Consider the following 26,898-nt stretch of genomic DNA (forward strand, 5'->3'; position numbering starts at 1 on the left):
AGATAAAAAGAAGTTGCCGAACTTTTATAGGGTTGAATAAACGTTATTATGAGTTCGAAACATTATTTTATCATTCAACTGCTCTTTTACCTGGAGAGCAGTCGGCATCTTCTCTAATAATAATCCATATATTCCAAATTGATATAAAGATCAAGAGATATTAAGTTAACCCAACAGCATGTTTCTTCCTTTTTTTCTTATATTCACACTTTTTTATTTATAAATGTTTTGTCGATATTATAGTGGCAAGCACTACCTTACTGGAATAAAAAAATGGCTACATATAGATTTGTATTGAACTTGATTGCTTACACCATTCTATCCTTATCAATAAGCTCATCATATCATTTGATCTTATTACTACATACTTAGCTAATAGAACCCAGAAGGTAGTAATTAATAATCAACATTCATCAGGAGCTGTAATGCGGCTGGGTGTGCCTCAGGGTTCAATCCTAGGACCTTTCTTATTTCTAGTCTACATTAATGATTTGCCATTTGTAGCCTCGAAAGAATGTGATATTGTTAATATTGGTCAGTATTAGTGTGTTATGAGTCAGATCGGGGGTAAATATAGAGGTGCGCCCTGCGCTGGGTTCATTGATTCATTAGTAACGTTGAACTTCAATCGCACTTGTATCGCGATCAGTGCGGTACAAGTGCGAGTATGTTGATGGTGGTGAATATTAATGTGTAATGAGATACCGTGTATTATCGTGTGCTGCTAAATAAGTGAGGAACTTATAAAATCATATATATCAGCACGGGGTCATTCGTGCGGCATTAAATCGAATGATCCCCGTCGCCCTCTTCACCACGTTGCATACTTTAGTTTATTTTCAAGAAATAACACGAAGTAAGAGTCTAGTCGGCTTGTTCAACAAAAGCTTACGTAATTTCAATAATTAGACTCAATAATAGCACACAATAGCTACGGATGGAAACGAATAAAAAGCGCAGTGAGATCTGCGTGTGACTCCGCCGAAGGCCTCAACACAGCTGACTTCAACCTGTTTACCAGTACTGTCATCAGTTACGAACGTCAGTTTTGACATCTAAAACAAAGCGTCACTACATGACGTATCGTGCGGAACCGAACATAGACCTCACCCAAACGCAATTTCTTAAGGAAACATTTGATGCCTTTTAAATAACGCCGTCTATCGGGTATTGCTATCGGGACTACGATGAAACGCTGCCTCGCTGACTGCCGTCCTGCCCCATCACACGTCCTCGTGTGCGCCTTCAAAGAAAATCCACCGACAAGTCAGCAATCATCAGACTCGGTCATTCTGACCAAATAATGACCAGAAAGGATAGGTAAGGATAAAACAAAAATCACTATCAATATTGATCACACAAAATCATCAATCACTAAATACGTTACGTTTGTCACAACTGAATCTTTTCACATAACAGCTGATAAAAACAAAAGATGCAAAAATGGCTGAAGGTCTATTATTGCATAACATTATCGTGATCTTAAGTCAATAGAATAACGCTTTGCTTAAAATTTCAAAAAACGCTACCGTCAACAAACTATCACCACGGCAATATGCTTCCATCGAACACATGCCATAACATCGGGACACGCCTCCCTCCAGTGTCCCCACTGGAACCTCCATCGAGCACCATTAAGCATTGTGTTAACTACCACCAGGCCCAGTCGCCTCAGCATCTACTTCGTTATGATCACAATCATCTATCACGACTTGACCTTCAGGCATTTTTCGCAAACGATCATGGGCGTACTTGTACGTCCGCTTAGAGTCTGAATCGTTAATGATATGCGTTAGCGATCACCATCACCAGTAGCTACTTTGAATTGTCATTTGTACTTGAGGTTATGTATGTAGCTGTATGTCGCCGGCCGCGACGCCTGCGCGCGCAACTACTGACATGTCAGTCGAGATATAAACGCGGGATATAAACATTTCATTTACCACTTTTGTGTGTTTACGCACTTCGTTTTTTTAAAAGCACAAAGTCACCTATCGATAAGTTCATAACGCTAGCCCAGCTTGGTCGAGCTAAAGCGTCTTTTGTCATTTTATAGGGAAGTGCTTGCAATTTTATCTGCAGTTTGAGCTCTAATTTTGTTCATATTGATTTTGTCTACCAAGTTCTTACATCTCTACCAAGGGGTGATTGTGTCTGGCGATTAAGGGTGCAATTGATCGCCAACTGGACTTCAGAAAGAGCATCCTGCCAAGAACGGTTACCAGTCTCTGCAGCTGTGAGCATATTTTTCAATGTGCGCATAACTCGTTCGACTTGTCCATTTCCTCTACTGCTACCAGTAGCTATAAAATGTAACTGAATTTTACTGGAGTCACAGATTTCACGACTCGCAAAACAGTAGCCTTGATCGGCAATAATTCGCGTGGGAGCGCCAAACAACGACGTGGCGTTTCTGAGAGTGCGAATGCTACGTGCCGTGTCAATGTTGAGTTGGTATGATGAAGTACGTACTCCGTGAAATCTTTGTAAAGAACGAAAACATATTCTTCTTTATGGTTTTTGACACTCAATTTGACTGTGGCGTCCATGTATGCCACGGAACCGCGACATTGGGAATGGGGTGAAGCTCTGCTTGTACCTTACCAGCAAAACTGGCTTGTCAATGATCACTTACTTCAATGTCTCAGCCCTGTCAGACATTAATATTTACTTAAAATTAAATAGCGCCTTGAATTCCGTGAATTCCGCCACGTGGAAGACTGTCCTTTCAACGCCTTGCTCAGAGTGATAGCAAGGGAAGCACCTCGTAATTTCCACTCCTCCATACGCATGCTGCCATTTTTGGTTGCTGTCGCCGCCATGTGGGTCGTGCTGGTAGTATCCAAAACTTTTTAAACTTCAACAAAAGCTAACTTAGTTTCAATAATTAACACACAATAGGTACGGATGGAAACGGATAAAAAGCGCAGTGAGCTCTGCGTGTGACTCCGCCGAACGCAACACGACTGACCACAGAACACTTTTACTCTAACGAGCTCCAACCTGTTCACTAGTTCTGTCATCAGTTACGAACGTCACTTATGACGTCTAAAATAAAGCGTCACTGTCAATTGAGATGACACATGGCGTATCGTGCGCATAGACCTCACTCAAACGCCATTTCTGAAGGAAGCAGCATTTGACGTCTTTTAAATAACGCCATCTATCGGGTATTATAATCGGGCCATGGATAAAATGCTGCCTCGCTGATATATTACTACTTATTATAATAAAAGAAAAATAACGCGCAAGTATTTAGTTTCAATTTTTTATTCAATGTTTATGTAAGTATACGCCACCTCACCTCCCATACATACCATTTCTAAATGAAACTAAAGAATAGAACAAAATCCAATCGTTTTCAAAACTTGTGCCTTTTGTCATAAATATTACTTAACATATAATTTATTAAAGGACATAATTGGATGGAATTACTTATACAAATTTATACTTATAATTTACTAGGCATGGTAACTCTTTATATTATTTGAAGTTACTCTTTAAGTTAAGATACTATACAATATAAATAATGTAGTAAGTACTGAAGCATATGTAAGAAGATAAAATTTTATATACAGTTATACAAATACTCTACATTCTTACAACTACCCACATATTATATTACTTCTAAGTCTCACTCAAAGGACGTGATTTTACAGCCAAGGGCACTATACCTTACAATAATATTCTCTAGAGATCTGAACAACTCACTATTATTTAAAAATAGATATTACTGGAACGCATCATGCCAAAGCTCACCAAAATATCACTACAATATTTAGAATTATATAATAAATATAATACGTGTAGATATATGATGTCTTTTATTCTATGAAACTTTCCCAAAATACTATTTTAGCCCAAATCTTTTTATAGCCTTACCGTCATTATTTGATCTAATCATTAGAATTAAAGTAAAATTAAATTACTTAAAATAGGCACATACATTACTTACATTTGTGATAAATTAGCAAATATAAAATCTTTAATTACATGAAAACTGCATTTGTTAACCTATAAAAGCGTGCATAAAACTTTCTTTGAATCCTATTTTGTTCAACAAGTCTAGGCCAGTGTATGTGAATTCCGTAGGTCCACAGAGACAAGCAAAATGACTACCGTCTTCAGAGGAATGTATCGAGTCCTGATCAATAATTTGACACAAAGTATCCATACAGATTCGGCCCTTCATACCCTGCCACGGCGAGCTCGGGTTGGAAAGTATGTGGAACACTTTTAACCTGAAAATGAAGAGGAAAATAAACAAAAAAATATTGATAATAAACGGGTTGAGTTTCTTTATTATTCAGACGAGCAGGACGTTCAGCTGATGGTAATTGATACGCCCTGCTCATTACAATGCAGTGCCGCTCAGGATTCTTGAGTAACCCAACAGTTCTGAGCGGCACTACAGTTGCGCTCGTCACCTTGAGACAAGAGATGTTAAGTCTCATTTGCCCAGTAATTTCACTAGCTATGGCGCGCTTCATACCGAAACACAATAATGTTTACACATTAATGCTTCACGGCAGGCATAGGTGCCGTTGTGGTACCCATAATCTAGCCGGCATCCTGTGCAATACTAAAACTTTACTGGTAAGCTTTGCTATAGTTACTTAAACAAAGTTTGTTTGGAAGGATGCCACCAACACAGACGAACACCATCCACCCAGCCCTATTCTAGTAATAAAATACACTACTTTACTGTACTTTAAAACTATTTAAAATATAGTACTTTTCAAATTGAACACAATTTATGACGCGTAATTTTATAGAGAATCATTTATTTCAACCAAAGACTATGTATACTACTAGATAAGAAGCTTGTAATAACAATTGTGTCGCAGAGAGCAGGCATGAATATGTCTTGCAAACGTAGATGTAATAATAATGACAAAGTTTTATTGGTTTGTTTTATTTTATTACACTTTAGACAAAATCGGTGTTAGTTTGTTGAAAACAATGTTCACGGCTTACAAAACAGTGCAGTGGTCGCTTGCTCGCAGTGTACTAAACGAGTTCCGGCGTCGAAACCGTAAATCAGTGAGCAATTATTTAAGGCGACAGAGCTAGTCTAGTAGTATACATAGCACTGGCCTGTTTAAATACCACTGGACAGGCTGTTCCATATGTTTGACCGCAAATTTTTGTGCCTGTTTGAAGAGCCACTCGCGAGCGTCCAGAGAACTAATTTTGACGTATAATAGAAATGGCTGCGAAGGAACGTACAATACTGGGAAGATTTCCGTGTTATTTATACTTCAAGAACGAACGTAATAAAGTACACAATATTTTTTGTAAATAATTTCCCATCTTCTACGATGCCCATTAAGTTGTCTTACTAGTTTTATTACCGCAGACTCTCGCTACATGGCCAAAATGACGAATATCAAACAGGCACAAAAGCACTTTGTCAGCCATTGACTTTAAGAATTATTTTTAATAAATTAAGTTCATTTGACCAACGGAATTAATGGTCTCGTGCTTAGATCATTTATACGTCTAGATAGATTATGACAGCTGTGAAAACGTCAAAAAAAATAGACTTTAGAACTAACCTCTATTTTGAGCAATTCACGCACAGCGAGTTTAAGATGTTGCTTTTCACACACACTAAACTTATATTCCTGGCCTGTTTTTATCGGTTGTCTACCAGCAAGAGAGTCGTATAAATTATTATCTAAGGTCACGTGGTATGTTACGTCATAGGCAGTTAATAAGAAATCTGTCATTTTTGACATTTGCACAAGACATCCATCCACGGGCTCTAGACATAACTGAAAGCTACCTGTCATCTTGTTGAGCCACGCCTTCAAAATGCTCCTTAAAGAGAATGTCATCCTCAGTCTTATTGAAAAATAGCAGGTTCAAAGACTCACTGCAAAAAGAAAGAAAAATTTGAGCTATGAGGATTACTCGAGTATCTTCCACAAGAAAAAACGAACTAATAATTATTTATACATAAATAATAATAATGATGTAAGCAAAAACTGTATCAATAAGCTGTAGCTAGTTGCGTAACTGTAATAGTAGGCGGGTCCATGGTCTACTAGCACTGTCAGCGGTGCCAGTAGTTAGAACCAAAACATATTAAAAAAGAATATTTCACGATTACAAGAAATACCTCCTTTAGGTTTTTGTATGAGAACAGGTTTGATCGACACTAGAATTGCGCTCGCCACCTTGAGACATAAGACGTTAAGTCTCATTTGCCCAGTAATTACACAGGCTACGGCGCCCTTCAGACCGAAACACAGTAATGCTTACACATTAATGCTTCACCCATAATCTAGCCGGTATCCTCACAGACAATCACAGACATCAGCCAGTACGAGATTAGTACGGCCCTGAAACAGCTTAAAAACAACAAGGCGCCGGGTGATGATGGAATTACAGCCGAGCTTCTGAGAGCTGGTGGTACTCCTGAACTTAAGATCCCTCAGAAACTATTCAATTTAAACCTATATCACTTCTTAGCCTTGTATATAAGCTGTTTTCTAGGGTTATCGCGAATCTCGTGCGCAGGCTCGACGACTTCCAGCCTCCCGAACAAGCCGGAAGGCTTTAGCACCACATACATACGCTGCAGCAGGTTATACAGAAGACGGAGGAGTATAACTTTTAGGTAGATTCTATCGCATAAATTTTAAGGTCCATTATTATGTTTGTATCTCATTACTAGATTCAATTATGAGCTACGCTCTTGATAGTTATGGTCTTACATTTAAAACGTATAACTCGAAGCAATTTAAAATTTCTTGTTAAGAAAAAAACAAAAACTAAATTTAAAGGCAATCACTCAAAGTTATTTAAAATTTGTAATTTGTAGGTAATACTGGGAGTATTACAAATTACAAATTTTATAAGTAAAACGCACAAATACCTATTACCCTTCAATTACCATGGCTCTCAAGATTTTCCAACCTTAACTTGTCATAATCATGGCACCCGTTCGATGACATCTGGCAAACTTGAAGTACCTCGAGTAAACAATTATTACTTTGGCGATAGAACTTTAAAGAAAAAGAATGCCACATCTGCTTAATAGCTTGCCAGGGGACATATGACGGGAACCAAAAAAAAAATAATTTAAAAAACTATTGAAGTACTATTTATTGTTGCAGTCACATTTCTAAAATTTGTGTTAGGATTTATTGTATAACCCTCCCTCTAGCCTGAAAACGTTTTTAAATAAAGGCGTTTGTGTCTAAGAATGTTTGGATAAATTTATTAAAATACAAAAACCATTACTGGCAGCACTCACCATCTGGGGTTGGACCTAGACAACATGAACCTCATCAGTCCCAACATGGGTGTGATGCCGGTCCCTGCTGCGATGAAATACACCGTCTTCACAGATTTCAGCTGAAAGCATAAATGACCCCATTTATAGTAGACCCAATAATATTCATATATTGTTCGTTGGATAACGAGGTGAATTTATCTTATATAAAAAATTCTTGTGTCCCGGTTTTTGGTACCAAACTCCTCCGAAACAGCTAAACCAATTTGTATGCAATTTTATGTGCATATCGGATAGTGTGAGAATCGGCCAAAATCTATTATCATACGCCTTAATGATAAGGGTCACCCACCGTTAAATATTTTTTTTTTATTTTTTGACAATTTTTTTATTTTTATTTTATTATGATTCAGCATTTTATTATGATCAACACCCATTTCTGTATCGCGAATTTAATATTATTCTATTCCATCCACAGATACGCAATAAAGATGCAAGATGGTAATCGAATATAATGATTATTGTAGTATGATAAAATTTATGTACGATATATTTGATAGGTCTGAGAATCGGTCGTTATCTATTTTTTATACCCCAAAATGTTTAATTATTGAATTTTTGAAGTTATACTTCTTTAGGTGCGGTATGAAAAAATTATGAGAATGAAATTTTAAGATGCGCGCGCATCGCTGTAACACACTAGTAACAGGTTGAAGTTGGTTCCTAAAATTTTCTGACGTTTGCGACATACGTTCCTTTTTTTTTGGTTGCTTCGTCCATTATTAGGATAGGCAAAGGCCCGTACAGCCGTGTTTGTTATTTAATAATTAATTATTGTCAAAGCCATCTTTGCAAGATTTTTACAATATTGTTCTTTCTACAAAAGTAGAATAGCAAGAGGAATAAATAATTTTAAGGATTTTTGCTTTGTTACGCTAAAGAAGTATGACTTCTTGCGTGCAAGCATAACTTTTTTTGATCGATCGCCTTGCCCATTACAATACAGTGCCGCTCAGGATTCTTGAAATACCCAACCATTCTGAACGGCACTACAGTTGCGCTGGTCACCTTGAGATATAAGATGTAAAGTCTCTTTTGCCCAGTAATTTCACTAGCTGCGGCGCCCTTCCGACCGTAACACAGTAACGCTTACACAATATTGCTTCACGGCAGAAATAGGCGCCGTTGTGGTACCCATAATCTAGCCGGCATCCTGTGCAAAGGAGCCTCCCACTGGTAAATGCATAACCTAGCTCAACATTGATAGTGCTGGTTTATTTTTTTAGAATTGCAAATTACAAATTTTTTTTCATTGACTATTTGACGTTTGAGTGTGTCTGTTGCATCATTTTACATATAATATTGTAATTTGAAATGATTTGTAAATCCATGTACTTAAATGTAAATCTTGATATAAAAAAGTGGCAATGAGTTTCTTGCTACTTCTTCTCATTAGCTCAACCCTTTACGAAGTAGCGGTAGATTCAATAAGAATTTTTTTTTATGACATTCATAAGTACTGTATACATAAGTATTCCGTGACCTACGTGAATAAACTGATTTTGATTTGATTTGATTTATCTACTTGGGTAGTTTTAAAATAGTTTGCAAAATCCAAAAGTGCTTATTATATCGCCAAAAGAAAGTAAAGTCAGACAACTGTAAATTAGCAGTTAGGTATAATGCACACGCAGCAATGGATTTGCGACAGTATTGATCTTCTCAATAACAACAATACCTATTAGCAGTAACTTCCGCTTCTAATATTACCTCATTTGTCAAATTAATATTTTTTTTATTAATATATGGGGCGAGACGAGCAGGACGTTCAGCTGATGATAATTGATACGCCCTGCCTATTACAATGCCGTGCGCTCAGGATCCTTGAGAAACCTCAAAAATTCTGAGCGGTTCTACAATTGCGCTCGTCACCTTGAGACAGATGTTAAGTCTCATTTGCCCAGAAATTTCACTAGCTACGGCGCCCTGCAGACCAGAACACAATAATGAATAGGTATATTTTTTTAGTAGTTTAGAAGTTATGAAGGAACATATTAACATTCACACATACCCTCACAAATACACAGGTACCAGACAATATACGAGAATTCTTTTTTGCTTCACCGTAGTCGGGTAACATGAAAATTAGACGATTTTGGCGTGCAGCAATCGTTAAAAGGCACAAAAAGGCATTTATATTCTCAAAATTTATTCCTTTAGAATTCTTTTTGATGTCATTTCTAATATATTAGACACTTCTACCGCTTCGGAAACAAATGGTGCTCTGAGAGAGAAGTAGAAGAGAAATAATCATAGTCTAGTCCCAGGCTGTCCGATCACTTACAAATTCAGCTGTGGAGAAGTAGGATTTACGACAGAGCCATTTTTTAATAAAAAACATTAAATTTATTTATACATAGATAACGCCTGAACTTTAAGCTGGGACTTTATTATAAAAGTGTATACATTTACCCTTAAATCCAATTTTATCGAGCTTTACAAGACCGCTCTGGGACTCAGAAGAAAATTATTATGTTAAGTGAAAGTGGAGCTAAGCGACGTCTACGATATTACTGTTACCAATCACGACCGATTAGCAGGGACGAGTACTGATTGCCACTCACAACTCGTCGCCCGGAGCTACGATATCAAAGGACTTCTCGTAATTAAAGCCATAATAAAGGAGGGAGTCAAACGAATCTCTTTGATTGAGGGTTATTGCAGACAGACTTGGAACAATCAGGGGAGGTGGGCGATACTATTACAGAATGTAATGAACAATCAAAAGCAACATTTTGCCTGACACACAAAACCTCCCCTACAGATGCTTTTATGTCGAATAAATCTTTTGTCTAAAACCTCACCTGGCAGATCTTTTCTTGTAAAAAGCTTAAGTGACTTCATTTCTTCTTGAGCACACATCTTACACAATGGTAGCATCTACGGTTAATGTTTTCACATATTTTAAGTTAACATTTGTTTTTGACGTTTTACATAAGCTAGGCATTCAGATGTAGAATAAAGAAATAAAATGAAATGTAGTTTCCTGTTGATTATTGGTGATACATTCGTTCCTCTCTGAGTCATGTAAATGACATTTTTCTTTGCTTGTGACGTATCGTGTGAGATTGTCATCTGCGTGTAACGATGACAATATGAGCCGAAATAAACAGCCTAAACCGCAGCGAAGTACGATAAACCACAATTGAAGTGAAACTTCTTTATCGATCTTCGGTTACGCGCCTTTTAGTTTTTTTAAATCCAAGATGGCCGCCGCGCAAAATTATGATTTCAGTATTATGGATATCGTATCCGAGGTTCTCGAGGGTGCAGAGAACGAATTTGGGATCATTTTTAAAATCCAAAATTGCCGCCGCGCAAATTTATGATTTCAACAATATGGATATCGTATCCCAGGTTCTCGAGGGTGCAGAGAACGAATTTGGGATCATTTTTGAAATCCAAAATTGTCGCCGCGCAAAATTATGATATCAACAATATTGATATCGAATCCGAGGTTATCGAGGGTGCAGAGAACGAATTTGGGATCATTTTTGAAATCCATGATGGCCGCCGCGCAAATTTATGATATCAACAATATGGATATCGTACCCGAAGTTCTCGAAGGTGCAGAGAATGAATTTGGGATCATTTTTTAAATCCAAGATGGCCGCCGCGCAATATTATGATTTTGACAATATAGATATCGTATCCGAGGTTCTCGAAGGTTCAGCGCGCGGCCGCGAAAACTTAGACCATTTTCCCCACTAGCTTTGTATCGTGCAGGATTAGCACGAGGCCGCGAAAAAGTAGAACATCTTCACTCCTAGCGTTGTATCATTTAACGCGTGGCCGCGAATAAGTAGAACATCTAATAATTATTAATATTGACAAAAAACATTTGGTTTGGAGAACAGATTAGGATAATTAATATAAACGAGATTTAGAAATTAGTTTTCCAAAGAAGTTTCACTTCTAACATGTGTACTTTGTACACACAACATAATATTTTTTTTATACCATGTAGTTATGATTAATGTTTGGTCTCCGCTGCGCTCCAACTAGATACCGCAGACGTAGTCGCAAAGTGTGGCAACTAATTCTACACCCAAGCGGGCGTACCTACTCGAGCCAGTCTCGAACAATGTGTGACGTTGACGTGCCACATGTTCTGTTAACCTTTGCTAATAATTGAATCTAAAATGCCGTGTTGCGTAGTAAAACTTTGTAAAAATAAATGAATAGTAAATCTACAAGAAATAAGAAAGACACTGGGATCACATATTATCATCGGAAAGTATTTGTATTTTATTAATTTCAATGTAAAATACTACAAGTGTAAATAATAAAATTTGAAAGATGCCATTGAGTGTGAAGTATTAGAAAAGCTATTGTTCTTTGGTAGTGTGGTATCCAATTGGAGCGCAGCGGAGACCAATCCTGAATGTAAGCCATGTAGGTTATTTATTTATTATATTCTTATTTGGTTTATTATAAAAAAAGCCTTCCGTGAAAAGTTACGTAAGTGATGATAAAGGCTGCATCAAAATTCAAGCATTTACAGGTAAAGGGACCGTGTTTTATACTAATTGTAAAGATATCTCATCCATCCGGAAACTAAACCTGAATAGATATTTACTAAACAATTTGTTATGTTTTTAAAGTGATAACCCTCACTTTTGGGATTGATACACAAATAAAATCTGAAAACAAAATTTTATGAACGATGCGGGACCCGAAACCACGACCTCTCGCGTTCCGTGCGAGTGCTCTTCCAGTGCAATTGGGGTTGAGCAGGTTATCAACTGTAAAGCAGATCCTGTAGATGAAGCCACAACCTGAGAGTTGAACAAAGCATGCAATATTTTATGACGATACGTCACTCGAACGGTTGGCTCAGTTGGAAAGAGCGCTCGCACGGAACGCGAGAGATCGCGGGTTCGAGTCCCGCATCGTTCTTAAAATTTTGTTTTCAGTTTTATTTGTGTATTTAATCGCAGAAGTCAGGGTTATCACTTTAAAAACATAACAAACTCTTTAGATTGGCAAGGACGACATCTCAAGTCAATTTCCTAATATGCAAATATTGGGGTTGAGCAGGTTATCAACTGTAAAGTTGATCCTGTAGATGAAGCCACAACCTGAAAGTTGAACGAAGCGTGCAAGATTTTATGACGATACGTCTCGACATACTCGAAGTATTAGCTCAGTTGCAGTCACATAATATTTAAGATATTTACTAGTTACAGACCTTGTGTAGTTGAAAAGTTCCGTAAGGCCCCGACAACGTCACGAGGTCTCCAATCTTTAGCGACGTCAAATACGGCGAGAGAAGTCCCGAGTCATATCGTTTCACTGCTAGTTTCAGTGTAGTGAGATCAATACGGCTCCTGTCCCAGCCGTCTCCCAGAGGGGTGTAGGATCGGACGCACTCCGAATCTGAAATGTGTTTTAACTTTACACAAAAACCTAAATGTAGAGTTTTATTCGTTGCTGGATAAGTTTAAATTCACAGGAGAATGTTTCCACATTTTTCATTGCTGTAACTTAAGTGCACTGAGAATATATAATATATTGTTCATCATCATAGTATGATAACTAATGGATATTAAAATTCACTATTATTATAATATTGTAACCATTGTGAAAGAAGTTTGGATTATTTATCCTAAGTAGCTATATTTTATAATATGCAAGATTTATTTTGTTAATAAGTAAGAACCCAAGGAGAATGTAAAATACACTCTTTTGCAAAAAAAAAAACGGGCACCTAGGTAAATAACCTGTTCCACTGGCATCTTCAGATTAATTATATATAATACTAGCTGACCCAGCAAACGTAGTATTGCCGATATTAAAATCGCGATACAAAAGTTACTGTTGATCGTAGATGGGTGAAAATTTGAAGTTGAATGTATTTTTTAAGGGTGACTCATAATCAAACTATAATTAAATAAAAAAATAAATATAAACTAAATTTAAAAAAAAAATCAAAAAAAAAATTCGTGTGGACCACCCTTAACATTTAGGGGTATGAACAATAGATGTTGGCCGATTCTCAGACCTACTCAATATGCTCACAAAATTTCATGAGAATCGGTCAAGCCGTTTCGGAGGAGTACGGGAACGAACATTGTGACACGAGAATTTTATATATAAGATATCTTCAGATAATTTTTTCCGATTTTAGAAAATACAATACCAAATAGGTTTTAATCATTTGAGAATATTACTGGCACATTTGTGAAGCGTTGTGGTGCATAAAAAAGTTTAATCCAAATTCAAATTTAAGACATAGTCGGCTTTTAATAATAATAGTCTGTCGGTTGACTATACCCAAAAATCTATTAATGCTCTCCGTGTCCAATATAATAACATCTTCAGGATAATGTTGGGACTGCCTCGCTATTGTAGCGCGAAATTGCGTGTCGTGGCGGGAATCGTTGATAGTTCGTATTAACTCCATATCATTTTTAGATAATTATTTTCGGATTGTCCTATTTCCTTCATATTTTTGAGTCTTGATACCAATATTAAGAGGTCTCTAAAATGGTTGATAGAACGATAACAGCGAGCAAAATTATAGCGTTACTTGAGGAAGGGTTTAGTCAATGTTATGTGTCACAGAGGCTTAATGTGAGTTAACAATAAATAAATAATAAATTCGACTGTCCAGAGGACTTGACAACGATATGGTTCCGTCCGGAAACAAACCATGCACCATACTCGAGATGACCGCTTCCTGGTGACCCAAGCATTGAGCGCAAAAAAAAGAATGCTGGGAGAGTTTCTTGCGCCGCTTCTTCTCTGTCAGAGCGCCATTTGTTTCCGAAGCGGTAGTAGTATCTAGTAGTATAAGAAATGACATCAAAAAAAAAAAAGGAATCAATTTTGAGAAAATAAATGCCTTTTATGCCTTTTTATGCCTTTTTATGCCTTTTATTGAGAAATCGCAAATCTTCCTGTCGTCTTCAAAAAGACTCTAGAGGAAGTGAGAGGTGTGCAATTCAGCTTATGGACTGTCAGGAGGAGGGTTCTCGCTGCCAATACATGCAGTCGCCATTCAATCCGTGGCCCTAAATTACTCCGCGAGCACAGAGTTGCTAGACTTAGCTTCTCTGTAAATTGTGCGACGTGGACTCAAAAAGACTGGGTTAGAGTATTGTTCTCGGACGAAGTCAGAATATCACTATATGGACCAACGTCGGCGAGTACTGCGAAGGCAAGGGGAACGTTTCGCAAAAGTTTCTGCCCAAAACATAACTGAACCTGCGATTAATGTATTTAACCGTACGAAGTTAGTCTTCATAGAAAACGGCACCTTGAATGCACACCTGTACATATCAGAAGTCCTAATTCCTTACTTACAACCCGCATTAGCGGTTCTTGGAGAAGATTTGATTTTTATGGACGATAACGCTCGCGCTCTCCGTTCTGGAAGCGTATTTAAGAGGTAGGGATTCGTCATTTGGATTTACCAGCTCGAATTCCCGACCTCAATTCCATAGAGCATATTTGGGATATTCTAAAACGAAGAGTAAAATCGGCGCAGCCCGCTTCGCAAAACATCAGGGAGCTAAAGTATGTAATTGCTACGCAGTGGGAGCGTATTCCACAAGAAACAACTAAGAATAGAATCGATAGCATGCCCCGACGAATACAAGCTGTCATTTTAGCAAGGGAGGGCCACACTCGATATTAAACTTTCAGTTTTATTTTTATGTTAAAAAAAACTTAAGTTTTCAGCGTGATTTTTTAGGACTTTTGCGTTTGGACTCTGGGATCATTATTCATCATTTTCATGGGATGAAATTGACAGAAATTATTTTTGCTTATTTATTTTTTATTTTATATTTATTTTATCAATTCGTTTGATAATTTATAGCATAAAAGTTCTTTAGTTGTAACGTACTTTGTTGATGATGAACCCTTATGTGGTGTCCCAGGGGAACTATGACGGGTCCCGTGACTGCAGCCAACACCAGCAGGCTTGTGTCATGAGACAGTTGAGCAACATCCAGTACGCGGCACTCTACTCTCCTCGGAGCAGATGTCGGGACGGGGTCTCCAAGAGTCATCACACCACATTCCTTCCATACCTTACTCTCAACTTTTATTGCTACAACCTGAAATATAATTAAATTATATGCATCTAACTCAGTACCCCTGTATTGTCATCGAAACTTCGTAATAAACAGATCATAATATTATTTTTTACCAAATTACAAAATCCTAACCTAACTTCTACATTATTCCTATCTTCTACTTTATGTCTTGTTGTGGCTTCATCTACACCTACCTGAGAGTTGAACAAGGCTTACAAGGTTTATGAACGTAACGTTACTCGAACGTTTGGCTCAGTTGGAAGAGCGCTCGCACGGAAAGCGAGAGGTCGCGGGTTCGAGTCCCGCATCGTTCATAAATTTTATTTTCAGTTTTATTTGTGTAATTAATCCCAGAAATGAGAGTTATCACTTTAAAAAAATAGCAAATTGTTTAGATTTGAAAGAGCGACATCTCAAGTCAATTTCCTAATGTCTTCTGTGCTAATATGCAAATATTGGGGTTGAGCAGGTTATCAACTGTAAAGTAGATCCTGTAGATGAAGCCACAACCTGAGAGTTGTACAAGACTTAACAAGATTTATGAACGTGACGTTACTCGAACGGTTGGCTCAGTTGGAACAGCGCTCGTACTGAACAGGAGAGGTCGCGGGTTCGAGTCTAAAAACTAAATTATTCTATGAGTGTCAGGTACTCAAAGTGCAAGTTATACGCTAGAATTACTTATACTTACTTCAACCTTACCACTTTCTGCAAAAACTTTTAATTGTAATGGTTCCCTTAGTGAACCCTCTGGATTTAATTGAAATGTCCTCAACCAACCATCCGTCACAATCTCTATCAGAAGGGACCCACCCACTAATCGGGCGCTCCCGCCAGGGTTCACCAACTGCCCTGTATATATTGACAGTATCAGTTTATGAGACGTCTGTATCCAGTCGTACCGAACTGGCGGAGGTGTATCCTTAGCCGTGGTCTTCCTGGCCAGGTTCGCGGCCGCTCTCCGACTGATTGAGACAGGGAGGTCACTCGACTGTATCAAACTCTGCATTATTTTACTCGGTGGACTGCCTTTCACATTTTCTTCACTTTTAGCAGTTATTTTCTTCCGTACAGGCGTTATGCAATTGGCCAAATTCTCCATCGATTTTCTTACAAGTTCCTGCGCTTTAGACGGCTCCCTGAGACGGTCTGCTTTCGGCGACGATGTGTTAAATAATTCGTCGGCATCTGGCCTGTCGAAACTCAGCGGACCGACCAAACATTTTGCTAAGAGAGAATCGTAGTTGACCCAGGGATGGACTTTATCAAACAGTTCTGTGGCATCCATTCCGGCGCCACGCATTAGCTCTTCAGAACCTTAAATTTAAATCTGAGTATGTTATCGAATCTATATAATATTATATTATATTCATTAGAAAATGTTGTCGAACTATTATTTACCTCCTGGATGAAATGGCAAATAGTGTGTTATGTTATACACACGGCCACGAATCGCTAGCCACGCGTTATCTGAAATAGAATATTGATAATATATATCCAGACACATAGCAAACCTAAGTTCACTAATCCATAATAACGATATTCGTGTCTGTATCGTACTGCCCAGTGCTGATACTTTAGTGTCATGCCGAAGCAAAGTTTTCCAAAAAAATAATAGATTTTTGACTTTTAAAACAAAAAGAATATAATAAACTTCCAAACCACAATATGTGTAAGAATAAAGGATATAATTTTTTGAATGACTCTTATATCTTTAAATGAGCAATTCTTGTATATATATATATATAATTGGAATCTCGGAATCGGCTCCAACGATTTTCATAAAATTTAGTATATAGGGCGTTTCGGGGGCGATAAATCGATCTAGCTAGGAATCATTTTTAGAAAATGTCATTTTATTCGTGTTTTATCGATAATCAACTTAAACATAAACTTGGAAGAAAAATAACAAAAAGGAGGCGTTTTAGTAGTCTCAACTCAAAAATATGACTCTTCCTGACATCTATTGGCGAATAATAATACTATTTTTTGTGAGCAACCAATTGCTTTAACGACACAACAGCAGATGGCGTTGTTAAGTAAATAGTAAATATTAAAATATTACTTATTTAAAGACCCCGGTTCGAATCCAGAAGTCCTATTAGTTTTTTTTTTGTTCAAGTTTTGTACATTCTTAAAAATCCGAGCAAGGCTCAGTCGTCCGGATATTAATTGTTAATAATGCAAACATAATTTTTTGACAGTTTGACTCCTGTAACTTTGTAATAATTTTCTCTATTTGAACAAGCCTCCTCTCCCAAGACTTCCTAGGGGAGACCCTATAGCCGGCAATTTCAATAAAGAAAGAGCGGAGTATGGTAATTAGTTTAGAGAAATTGTGGAAGAAACAGGTACCTATATCCCAAAAAAAAGGTTATTGTTAAATTGTCGCAACTTTGCAATCTGACGTTACAGATTTGTTATCTTTGTTTAAAATAAACAAAGATATCTTAGGGGTCATCCTTCCGGCTTCTTCATTTCATATTTTCCAAGTTGTTTTTGTTACGTTACAGGTACAGACCAGGCTCGATAATTTATGAAACCAAAAGAATTATAGTAGGAAAAATATAGGTGAAACCCCACGGACGAGTAAAAAAAGAAGGAGTCCGCGCCTTGATATTAGCAAGTGAAGCACCGTTATACTAGTGTGTGTGCGCTTACGGGGGATACTAGTTACAATATTTTTTCAACCTTAAATAATCATATATGGCCACAAATACTTATAAAGTATCGTTTAACACTTTTTCACAACGCACGACGGCATTTTTAAAATATTTTATTGAGACGCAAACTGATCTGTCACTAACGATAACAATTCTCATAATGGCCGCCTATCGGCCTGTAGTAGCATAAGTGTGTGCGTGGGGCTATTTACACGTTAATCGGCTTGCTTTGTTGCTACACTGTTATGTAAGGTGACACGGAGTCCTTATTTTTTTACTAGTCCGTGGTGAAACCCATAGGAAAAGGAAGAGAATCTAACAAAAACGACTTATTAAATATAAACTTATTTGGTTGTTCAATATAGTAATAATCGATTCGGTCTTAAGATAGCTGTGAAAATTGTAGACCTTGTTATGTGTCACAGGACACATCGGCCGGCGATAGAGTGCCGCATCACTGTCAATCTAGTTTTAGTCATAATAATTGCTAGTAAATGTTTTAATGAATGAATGTACTGGAATATATTATGTTGTAGTTTCTGTGGGCCATCTTAATTCCAATAAATTATAATCTTGTAAGTATCTTTTCATTATTATGGTGTCAGTGATTGATAAAACAAACATTTAAAGCTGTATTATATCAAGAATATATATATCTCTTCACCAAATTTATAAGATAGGCATGATATACGATGATAAGTCGTAACCGAGCGTTGGCAGTCTTTAAGCAAACAATAAGGTAGATACGACACGCGCGAGGAGCTCCTGGATCATTACACTTAGCTGTTTAAAATAGGATGAAATTCTTTGTAATATTGTTTAGTAGGTACTTATAAAAGTAAGACTGCTTACTTTGAGTATTATGGAGCGATAGTTCTGTAGGTGAGACAGACCGTATCCGTCCCCCCACACCGGTGAGGTCTTTTCCCGAGTTGCCCAGGCGAATCCAATCCATCAGGCTGTGACCAGGCTGAAGAGCACATTTGTTTCGGGGATTTCCTGCAAAAGATTATACATTTATTATCTTCTTCTCTTGATTCCAAATTGCAGTGGGCCCCCATATTGAAGGATTGGCGAATAGGCTTAGTTCTGCAGCATATGCGGTTAAGAAAATTAGACGGTTAACTGACATAGATACGGCGAGATTAGTATACTTTAGTTATTTTCATAGTATTATGTCCTATGGTATATTGTTATGGGGCAGTGCGGCCGATATTAATACTATCTTTGTGCTGCAGAAGAGGGCTATTCGCGCGATTTATAACCTAAGTCCTAAAGAATCATTAAGAGAAAAATTTAAAGAAATAAACATTTTGATTGTTGCTTCTCAATACATTTTCGATAATGTTTTGTATGTTCATAAGCACATTGAGAAATTTTCTAGAAACTGTGACATTCATAATGTTAACACGAGGAAGAAACATAAAGTTGTTATGCCTACTACTCGGTTGGGTCGAGTTAGTAAGTCTTTTGTTGGGCGATGTATATGCTTCTACAATATGATCCCAGAAAATGTACAAAACAAATGTGTTACGAAATTTAAAAGAATTGTTAAAAAACGTTTGTGTGGGAAAGGTTATTATAGCATAAACGATTTTCTTAATGACACCACGGACTGGGATTAAAGCGAACACCCTCAGGCTCTTTAATTATAAATGTTTATTGTACGATATTACATTGTAATCCATATTTTATATAAAAAAAAAACGCGCTGAGTTTCTTGCGCCCATTCTTCTCAGGTCTGAGGCAGTCTCTTTTGAATGGGTGGTAGATTTTGACGTTCAATAAGTGATTATAAATCCTATTTTGAATAAAAATATTTGTATTTTGAATTTTGAATAATTATAGATATGAATTTATATAAATTAGCATGTTTACAAGAGACGGAAGATATGAAGGTGATATTGAAAGGAGAGTGACTGCGGGAAACTGTGTGAATTGAGCGCTGCATGCCATTATAAACGGCCAGACTGTGCCAATAGAAGCGCGAATGGCTGTACATAATGGAGTGCTTGTCGCCACGTTAATGTATGGAAGTGAGAGTTGGGTATGGCCGAAGAAGCATAAAAGCAGAATTAACGCAGTTGAGATGCGATCACTGCGTAGTATGTGTGAAGTAAGACTGACTGATAGAATTCCGAATGCGGTAATACGAGCTCGCTGTGTGACAAGGACTGAAAAAGGAATGCTGAAATGGTTTGGACACGTGGAGCGAATGAGTGAAGAAAGAATGACGCATCAAATATATAAGTTGTACCCATAATCTAGCCGGCATCCTGTGCGCAGGATTTTTTGTATTGGATATTTCTAAAACTGTAATGTACAAATTCACTATAACTTGTTAATGTTAAATAAATTCAATAAAAAAAATATTTAAAGCTGATAGTTTAATTTATAAATTTTTACCGATATATAAAACCTTATAAACATATTTTGCATCGATACCTCCTACTATGCAAGAAAGAAAAAAAAATACTATCCAAAACTCAGAAGAAGTTAGGCTATTTAAAGATGAAAACAAAGATAACATACTTAGTGATTCATCTTTCGTAGAACTTGGATCTAAAATGTATGCTAAAAACACAATACATATAATAACAGGTATACAAAAACAATCAGAACAGTTCGTTCGTTAACATAAAAACTCCAGTTTGACACCAAATTTTTTTTAGTTGAGGTCGCGAAAAAGTGTGCCAGAACCAGTGGGTGAGAACCGGTGAATCCCTGCTACTTTACCACATTGCGAAATACCTGTTATAGCTCTGATGAAAATCGAAAACTACAAAACAGTAATAAACTAATTCACAAATCAATCATTAACCCATTTGTTGTATCACCGCTCTTCGACAACACTTCCCTTAAAGCCTCGCCTAGTATCGGAATACTGGGTCTCGAAATCTCGAGTGATTGCCAATTTCGTGGTCATCTGGAGGGCAAAGCCAAATTGGCTTCAAAGAAACTGAGAGTCATTAATAGAGCACGGCAATACTTCAAGCCGGCCCACATACTAGCGCTCTACAAAGCGCAGGTCCGGCCACACATGGAGTATTGCTGTCATCTCTGGTCTGGCGCACCCCAATATCAGCTCGATCCATTTGACCGCGTGCAACGTAGAGCAGCTCGAATTGTGAGGGACCCAGTGCTCTGTGAACGGCTGGATCACTTGGCGTTGCGTAGAGAAGTCGCTTCATTGTGTGTCTTCTACCGCATTTATCACGGGGAGTGTTCCGAAGAGCTGCTTAACTTGATTCCTGCCGCCGAATTCCACCTTCGCACGACACGCCACAAGTTAGGATATCATCCTCACCATCTGGATGTGTGGCGGTCCTCCACAGTGCGGTTTTCAAGGAGCTTTCTTCCACGTACTACAAAGCTGTGGAATGAGCTTCCTTGTGCGGTGTTTCCGACAGGTGACCCGTACGTTCGTTTGTCCTCCTATTCCATAAAAAAAAAACAATTTTCAGATATCACCTGTAGCTGTTGTTTTTACAAGCTTTTTATTAGCTTCACCTGTATGTATGTTTGTTTGTAACCGACTCATTAAGGCGCAATTTTGACCCACTTTAAACGGCCGGATTTCGCTCAAACTTCATATATTTATCGAGGACCGATGACAATACATTAATGTGATAAAATTATTAAATTTTTCAATTTGCAAAATAAGATTTTTGTTAATTTATATAATTTTCATCTATCGTCTATAAGGTAGGAATTAATGTTAATTTTAAATTTCAAAATAAATTTTCTATATTTTAGTTCTGTTTCTATTAAGAGCGTGTTTTTAACTACTATTTATAGTGAATAATAATTTCATGTTAATACGAAACATTTCTATGAGTAAACCGTAGCCTCTTACTAACAAGGCAATTAGTGAGAACAATAATTATTTAATCCGTCGGGATTAACTTCAAGAGAACTCCATTATAATTTCGCTGAAGGAATTATATAAATTTTAAGTCAGTTTTCTGCTTGTGTAGTTTTGACTTGCATATATCTATTTTTAAATGTTTTTGAAAATGTAAACTGTTTTTATTTTTATTTTGTATGTGGCAAATTTTTCGAAGGGAAGAAAACTCACTTAGAGGTAGGTTTTCAACAATTCAGGATTCCTTCGATAAAACGATGAAAACAGGTTTCAAATGGTTAAGCAAATATTTAGCTTTCTATTAAATACTAGCTTTTATCCACGACTTCAGCAGCGTGGAATTGCAACAATTTCAATTCAATTGGGTAGCAAATTTTCTTTTTTAGAATACTTTGGAAATAATACACATACAAACTGATGCGGCTAGCTATAAATTGTTAATTTTAATACAATTTTATAAACTACTTTATTTTGTTCTTCCATCAAAATTTTGCGGTTTTGATATTCGTGAACAGGCCACGTCATAAAGTATCCCATGAGAAAAATAATATTTTCTCTAAAGTACTCCTGTTAGATACTTTTTAGAGTTCTATTTTTTACTTTCATTCCTTAATTCAACCCCACATAGATCGAAATTTCAAAAAAGCTTGAACAATTATTTATTTATTTCATAACAAGTACCTAAATTCAAAGTTGAATGATATATATTCATGGTGACATCTTTGATAATGACGGACTCCCACCCCTTATTTCAACTCCTCCAAACCTCTTATTTAAGATAAAAGGTAGGTAGCCTATGTCCTTTTCCAAACTCTTGTCTATCTCTGTACTAAATTTCATCAAAACCCACCGTTACACCTTCCTTTTGCTGTCGGTCATCACCAGCAGAGATTAGGAGAGCTTTCTCTTAATCGCCGCCGACGATGGTACACAAAGAAAGTTAGCTTAAGATGATTAAAATCGCAATATGAATAAATGCAACGATAGTGTGTGTTATATCGTATTGTGGCACACAGCACAGCACAGTCAATGAAGATTGTGATTGTTGTTGTAACTGCCGTGAAGCAGTAATGTGCAAATTGACACATTTTACCATGGTGCTATTTGGGTACCTCTGAATAAATCTCACTAAGACGAAATCTATTCAAGTGTACTAAAAACATCTACAAGGGTCGCGTGAGCCAAGTCATTATAGAGAGACGAGGCTTATCTGTAGAGAAGTCAGATAGGGAGCCCCCTTTTGCCCAAGTTGTTCAAATAGGTAATATAGGTACTAAAAATAGTACTGTTGGCGCCATATTTTATTTGCTCATTTCGGAACGCACTTGTAACTGTCAGCGTCAACGTCAGTTGTCAAGTTCTCTTTGCCACACCCCGCTTCCTCATCCCTCCTTCCGCACCCCGTTCCCTCTCCCCCTACCTCGCCCACTCTCTCGTCGGTGAATCACGCGGTCACACGCTTGCGCTGCGCTCCGCGACCCGCGTATTCTCATAAATTTAATGGCGGACGCGCCACCTAACTAACCTCATGAGTGACTAAGTGAACTAACCACCAAACACGAACTAAACGAATAAGAAAAAAATGATATAAAGGCCAATTTCATTTTCAACGTTCATGTTTCCATTTACAAAAACGAGCTCAGTTCGCTTGTTCTTCATAATACCCGCCCATATCATAACTGTTGAGCCGCTGTATGGATGATCTTCCTGAATGCACCTGAGTCTTTCAGTACATCCGGGCCGACGGTACAGTCGCACCCTTCTTGTATCAGGCCTAAACCCGAATCGCGACTCATCGGAGAACATAATTTTATCCCATTGTTCCTGGGTCCATGTTCTGCGTTCTCTACACCTTTCATTTCGACGAGCGCGATTCCCTTGACGTATCGGTGGGCACCTAATTGGGCGTCGAGCTCGTAGGCCGTACCCATGCAGTCCATTTCGCATAGCTTGGGGACTTACATCAACACCACTTGAATTTTGTAGCCTCAAACTTATCTCTCGAGCGGTTAACATCGGCTGGCGTCTTGCAGTAAGTTGTATGTACCGGTCTTGCCGAGTGGTTGTACTCCTTTTGCGGCCTGATTACTGTTCAGTGGGTTCCCTTGTATTATTGTAGCGCTGCCAAAGACGACAAATAACACTTCTATACATGCCAAAATGCCGAGATACCTAAGATTGATTACTTCCCGCTTGCAACATCCCTACAGCTCTTTGCATTTCATTTGCTGTCAAATGACGTCGCTCCATGACGTAAAGAATATTTAACAATTCAATTTTGTCGCTAACTTTATTTATATGGTTGGTAAAATTATAAAATCAAGACTAAACGTAGCAATAAAAACACACATAAATTCAAACAAATTCCCTTTCATTTAATTTTATGAAAAAATCAAAAAATAAACGAATTTTTTTTTTACAATTTTACGCACGGATGGAACAGGAATGATATATTATCAATTTTAAACACCACTACAGTGTAATAATATAGACATGTTTCAGTTACTATTGGAATGTAAAAGTAATGACGGATAATAAACGAGTGCGATGAACATTTAAATGTGATGCAGACAGACAGATTGATATGTGAAAATTCTCGTTGTGTAATACATTAAATACGTTATACGTAGTTAAATAAAATAAAAAACACGCATTTTATAGAAAACAGAACAAAAAAAGAGAAAAGAAATTTAAAATTAATATCTTCCTGCCTTATAGACGATAGCTGAAACTTATATATATTAACAAAAATCTTATTTTGCAAATTGAAAAATGGAATAATTTTATCAAATTAATGTATTGTCATCGGTCCTCGATAAATTTACGAAGTTTTAACGATATCTGGCCGTTTAAATTTGTTCGAAATCGCGCCCAAATGAGTCGGTTACAAACAAACATACATACAGGTGTGAAGCTAATAAAAAACTTGTAATAAATAAAAGGCTCCGTTCAAGTTAACTCTGTGTCAGTCAGATACAAGTGCACACTAAACTCAAAAGATTACCCATGGAGTCAACCTTAGGACATTAATTTTAACTGTTAATTTGTTTTCTATAGTAATTGAAGACTTCGTCTTTTCAATAACTTCTAATATCGTGATAATTTAAATATAAAGTGTGAGTTAAATGTTAAATAAATCTTAATATATATAAATCCAGTGTCCTGATGTTTGCTTCCAGTGTGTATATATATATATATGTATATATGTATAGCATACGGGTCACCTGGTGTTAAGTGATCACCGCCGCCCACATTCTCTTGCAACACCAGAGGAATCACAAGAGCGTTGCCGGCCTTTAAGGAAGGTGTACGCGCTTTTTTTTGAAGGTACCCATGTCGTATCGTCCCGGTAACACCGCACAAGGAAGCTCATTCCAGAGCTTTGTAGTACGTGAAAGAAAGCTCCTTGAAAACCGCACTGTGGAGGACCGCCACGCATCCAGATGGTGGGGATGATAACCTAACTTGTGGTGTGTCGTGCAAAGGTGGAATATTATGTACAGACCAACGTCTGTCGGGTCAGCTAGTTAAAATATAAGTTGTAGTTATATGTTAAATAGATCTTATCAACCTGAGCGTTCCACAGTAGATGAACCTCTTCGGCCTCCCACAGCACAACACAAATACATTTCGAACAAAGAGAACAGACAGTAGAGCGGACTGGCTCGGACTGGTTAACAATATTGCATTCAATATTATGGCTGATGTGTAATTAATTGTCAGTCTCATCACGGACGCACACGAAGCATTGTTTTATTTCACAGCCGACGTCATAATCACTACATATTATAAAAAAGCAGCCAAGTGCGAGTCGGAATCTTCCATGAAGAGTTCTGTAATATAATTTATCATATGACTCCTGACCCCTATAGCCCAGTGGTTAGTGACCCTGCCTACTGTGCTAAAGGTCCCGGATTCGAATCCCGGTAGATGCAATCATTTATACGATGAATATTAAAAAAAAAATTGTGTATTAAGTAATCCTAGAAGTGAGGGTTATCAATTTAAAAACATAACTAATTGTTTAGATTTACAAGAGCGACATCTCAAGTCAATTTCCTAATATGCAAATATTGGGGTTGAGCAGGTTATCAACTGTAAAGTAGATCCTGTAGATGAAGCCACAACCTGAGAGTTGAAAAAAGCATATAAGATTTTATGACGATACGTCAATCGAACGGTTGGCTCAGTTGGTTAGAGCACTGGCACGGAACGCCAGAGGTCGTGTCCCGCATCGTTCAAAAAATTTTGTTTTTCCATTTTTATTTTGTGTATGATGAATATTTTGAATGTTTGTTTCCGAGTCATGGATGTTTATAATATTATGTATTTATGTATGTTTAAAGTAAATAAATTATTGTATTAAAATATGTAGTTGTCCTGCAACCATAGTACAGGCTATGCCTAGTTTGGAGCAAGATAATATGTGTAAGAGTGTGTCAATACTATTATTATTATGATATAAAGAGGTCTTCAATTATAAAAATAATATTTGAGCTGATGGAATGAAAGGTAAATTGCGGTTTACGATTTTAGACGAGTAAAAAAAAAACAACTTACTAGATCTCGTTCAAACCAATTTTCGGTGGAAGTTTGCATGGTAACGTACATCATATTCAAATTAAAATTCAAATATTTTTATTCAAAATAGGATGTGACATCACTTATTGAAAGTCAAAAAACTACCACCCATTCCAAAATGAATGCCTAAAAAGAAAGTTGTTAAAAAGCCTGAAAGTCTGAAAGTTTGTTTGCAACAAAGTCAGCGGGCTTTTTTGTTTCATCGAATAAATATTATATTTATATTTTTTTTAGTTTTATCTTTCACTTATTTTAGAAGTTACAGGAGGGGGGGGGGGACAATTTTTATTACTTTATAAGTGTCTCTCACGCAAGCCATTCTTTATTATTAGTTTAGAAAAAAAGACTTTAGAAACCTCAATATTATTTTTGAAGACCTACATACCCCACACGTATGGGTTTGATGAACCCCCAAAATTTATTGTTTTATTTTCTATGTTT

At 37.2% G+C, this 26,898-nt stretch overlaps 1 protein-coding gene across 3 annotated transcripts in view; it reads right to left on the minus strand.

Moving 5' to 3' along the window:
* Window positions 1-3,254: 3,254 nt before the first annotated feature.
* LOC126966224 (cytochrome b5 reductase 4) overlaps window positions 3,255-26,898 on the minus strand; it is a 44,430-nt gene continuing 20,786 nt past the window's right edge. For all 3 annotated transcript variants that reach the window (XM_050810172.1, XM_050810174.1, XM_050810173.1), the window contains 8 exons: window positions 18,864-19,010; window positions 16,750-16,818; window positions 16,040-16,665; window positions 15,156-15,369; window positions 12,495-12,682; window positions 7,265-7,365; window positions 5,789-5,878; window positions 3,255-4,241 (listed from right to left, as the gene is read on the minus strand). In XM_050810172.1, the coding sequence (XP_050666129.1) occupies window positions 4,010-4,241; window positions 5,789-5,878; window positions 7,265-7,365; window positions 12,495-12,682; window positions 15,156-15,369; window positions 16,040-16,665; window positions 16,750-16,818; window positions 18,864-19,010 (1,667 nt within the window). In that variant the 3' untranslated portion in view covers window positions 3,255-4,009. The remainder of the gene's footprint in view (window positions 4,242-5,788; window positions 5,879-7,264; window positions 7,366-12,494; window positions 12,683-15,155; window positions 15,370-16,039; window positions 16,666-16,749; window positions 16,819-18,863; window positions 19,011-26,898) is intronic.

The sequence above is a fragment of the Leptidea sinapis genome, chromosome 9 (genome assembly GCF_905404315.1).
Source record: "Leptidea sinapis chromosome 9, ilLepSina1.1, whole genome shotgun sequence".
NCBI lineage: Eukaryota > Metazoa > Arthropoda > Insecta > Lepidoptera > Pieridae > Leptidea > Leptidea sinapis.